The 2,183-nt window shown below is 44.4% G+C and overlaps 1 protein-coding gene across 1 annotated transcript in view; it reads left to right on the top strand.

Moving 5' to 3' along the window:
• The window catches only part of NLRP9 (NLR family pyrin domain containing 9), a 37,984-nt gene that overhangs the window by 24,211 nt on the left and 11,590 nt on the right, over positions 1-2,183 (top strand). The window contains exon 6 of the mRNA XM_011379317.2: positions 2,110-2,178. Coding sequence (XP_011377619.2) covers positions 2,110-2,178 — 69 coding nt within the window. The remainder of the gene's footprint in view (positions 1-2,109; positions 2,179-2,183) is intronic.

Here is a 2,183-nt window from a genome sequence, read left to right as displayed (position 1 = left end):
AGCCTCTCCCCCGTAGAAGTCCGGCAGCTGTGTGAGATGCTGAAACACCCTATGTGCAATGTAGAGCAGCTGATGTAAGTCTTGGGGTTGTCTGTGATGAGTGACAGTGGACTTGGCATTTGAGTAGGCCCATTTCCTTTCCCGTGTCAGCCTTTGTCTCCCAGATTTCCCCTAATGTCCATCTGAGCATCTGCAGACCACCTAGTAAGGTGGGGATGGATTCTAATGGGCAAGGCGTTCTGTCAGCAGAGTTGTCCCATTGGTCCCTTCTGTGTTACTCAGTTGACTGACTTCTCATGGACACCTAACCTGACTCTTCTTGCTTCTGCCTTTGACCAACCATGCCAAAAACACAACTCCAAATACTTCCTCTTGGAGATATTCCTATAAAGGTAAAATGAGAAAGCATATCAATGACCACAATTGTGATTGTCTAATCTGCCTGATGGCAAAATATGGTCCAAAGAGAAAGTGGTTAGTTGGCCCCCAAATTATTTCTTCCTCTTAAAAGTTACCCAGGGTGACCCCACCATGGCTGGGTGATTTCTGGACAGGCTCAACCCATTTTTTTTTTTGCAGAAAGAACAAACAGAAGTAATAGAGGTAGGAATAAACAAAACCAACTTATTAAACTCGCCAAGAAAACATGCTTTTCTCTCTCTTGGCTTAGCGCCTCTTTTTTGCAGGAACGATCACAAATACAATGGTTGGATTCACACATATCCAGTTAGCTGCACCCATCAAGATGCATCAGGAGAAGGAGGAGGGTTCCTTGCATAAGAGTTGCTTGAACATTTAGGAGGGTTCTTTGCATAAGAGTTTGCTTGAACATTGCTGTGAATCCTAGTCATTGTTCAGAGAATTTCCGTATCACCACAATTTCCTCTGTTCTAGCTTTCTCTATTCAGAGGGAACTTACAGAATTCCTGAATATTTTGCCCCACTTCATGTTATGCCATTTGCATAGGGTTTTATATGTTATATGTTAGCTTCAGAATAGGGTAACAGAGCTAGGAAACCAGGAGTCAATTGTAGACGTTTTATACCTGGAAGGTTTGCCTCTTTGGGGCTGTACTCTTGAGTCCTGTTTGGTATTGGGGTGAGAGGGCCTCAAAATCTGGGTCTCTCTAGCCAGTAGTTCTCAATGGACAGTAGTTTTGTGCCTTGGGAGATGTCAGTGTCCAAAGACATTTTTGATGATTACAATTGCATGGGGAGCATGCTACAGGCATCTAGTGGGGGGAGGCCAAGGGTGCTGCTCAGCTTCCTGCAACAGCCAGCCCCAAAAGTCAGCAGCACAGAAAGTGAGAGACCTGCTCTAGCCTGTGAGATGCTCTTTTAAGCTGCATTAGGGCTTAGACCGGGGGTTTTTCAACCTCAGAACTATTGACGAGTAATCAGATGATCAGACTGATTGAGTCCCCAGATAATGCTTTGTTGTGGAGGGCTGTCCACAACATCGTAGGGTGTTGAGCTGCATCCCTGGCCTCCACCCACTGGATGCTAGGAACACCCTGCTCCCCAGCCATGACCACCACAAATGTCTGCACACACTGACAAATGTCCCCTCGATGTCAGCAGTCACCCCTGTTGAGAACCACTGGCTCAGACATTTTCCTAACTTCAGTGAAAAGCAATCAAAGATTAATTTTGTTTGTGCTTTTGAAAAGTGTGGAACGTAGACATTGGATTGGCAGGTGTAAGATTAGAAACTGGGGTGTGGTCCACAGCCAAAAAAAATTTTTTTTCAGTTACAGTTGACATACAATATTATATTAGTTTCAGGTGTATAGCATAGTGCTTAGACATTTATATAATTTATGAATTGATCACCCAGATTAGTTTAGTACTCACCTGGCACCATACACAGTTATTATAATATTATTGACTATATTCCTTGTGCTGTACTTTACCTCTCTGTGACTGTTTTGTAACTGCCAATTTGTACTTCTTCATCCCTTCCCCTTTGTCATCCAGCCCTTCAAGTCCCCTCCTATCTGGCAACCATCAGTTTGTTCTTAGCGTCTATGAGTCTGTCTCTGTTTGCCAACTTAGCACAAGCCATTGGATACCTCTGCTCATGTCCCTCAACACGTGTCTAATATGCAGGTTGGGCAAGTGCAACATCACAGTTGAAGCCTGCAGAGAGATCACCTCTGTCCTGGTCTGCAACCAGAGGCTCA

The sequence above is a fragment of the Pteropus vampyrus genome, unplaced genomic scaffold, assembly GCF_000151845.1.
Source record: "Pteropus vampyrus isolate Shadow unplaced genomic scaffold, Pvam_2.0 Scaffold357, whole genome shotgun sequence".
Lineage (NCBI taxonomy): Eukaryota > Metazoa > Chordata > Mammalia > Chiroptera > Pteropodidae > Pteropus > Pteropus vampyrus.
This window is presented reverse-complemented; position numbering and strand designations above follow the sequence as displayed.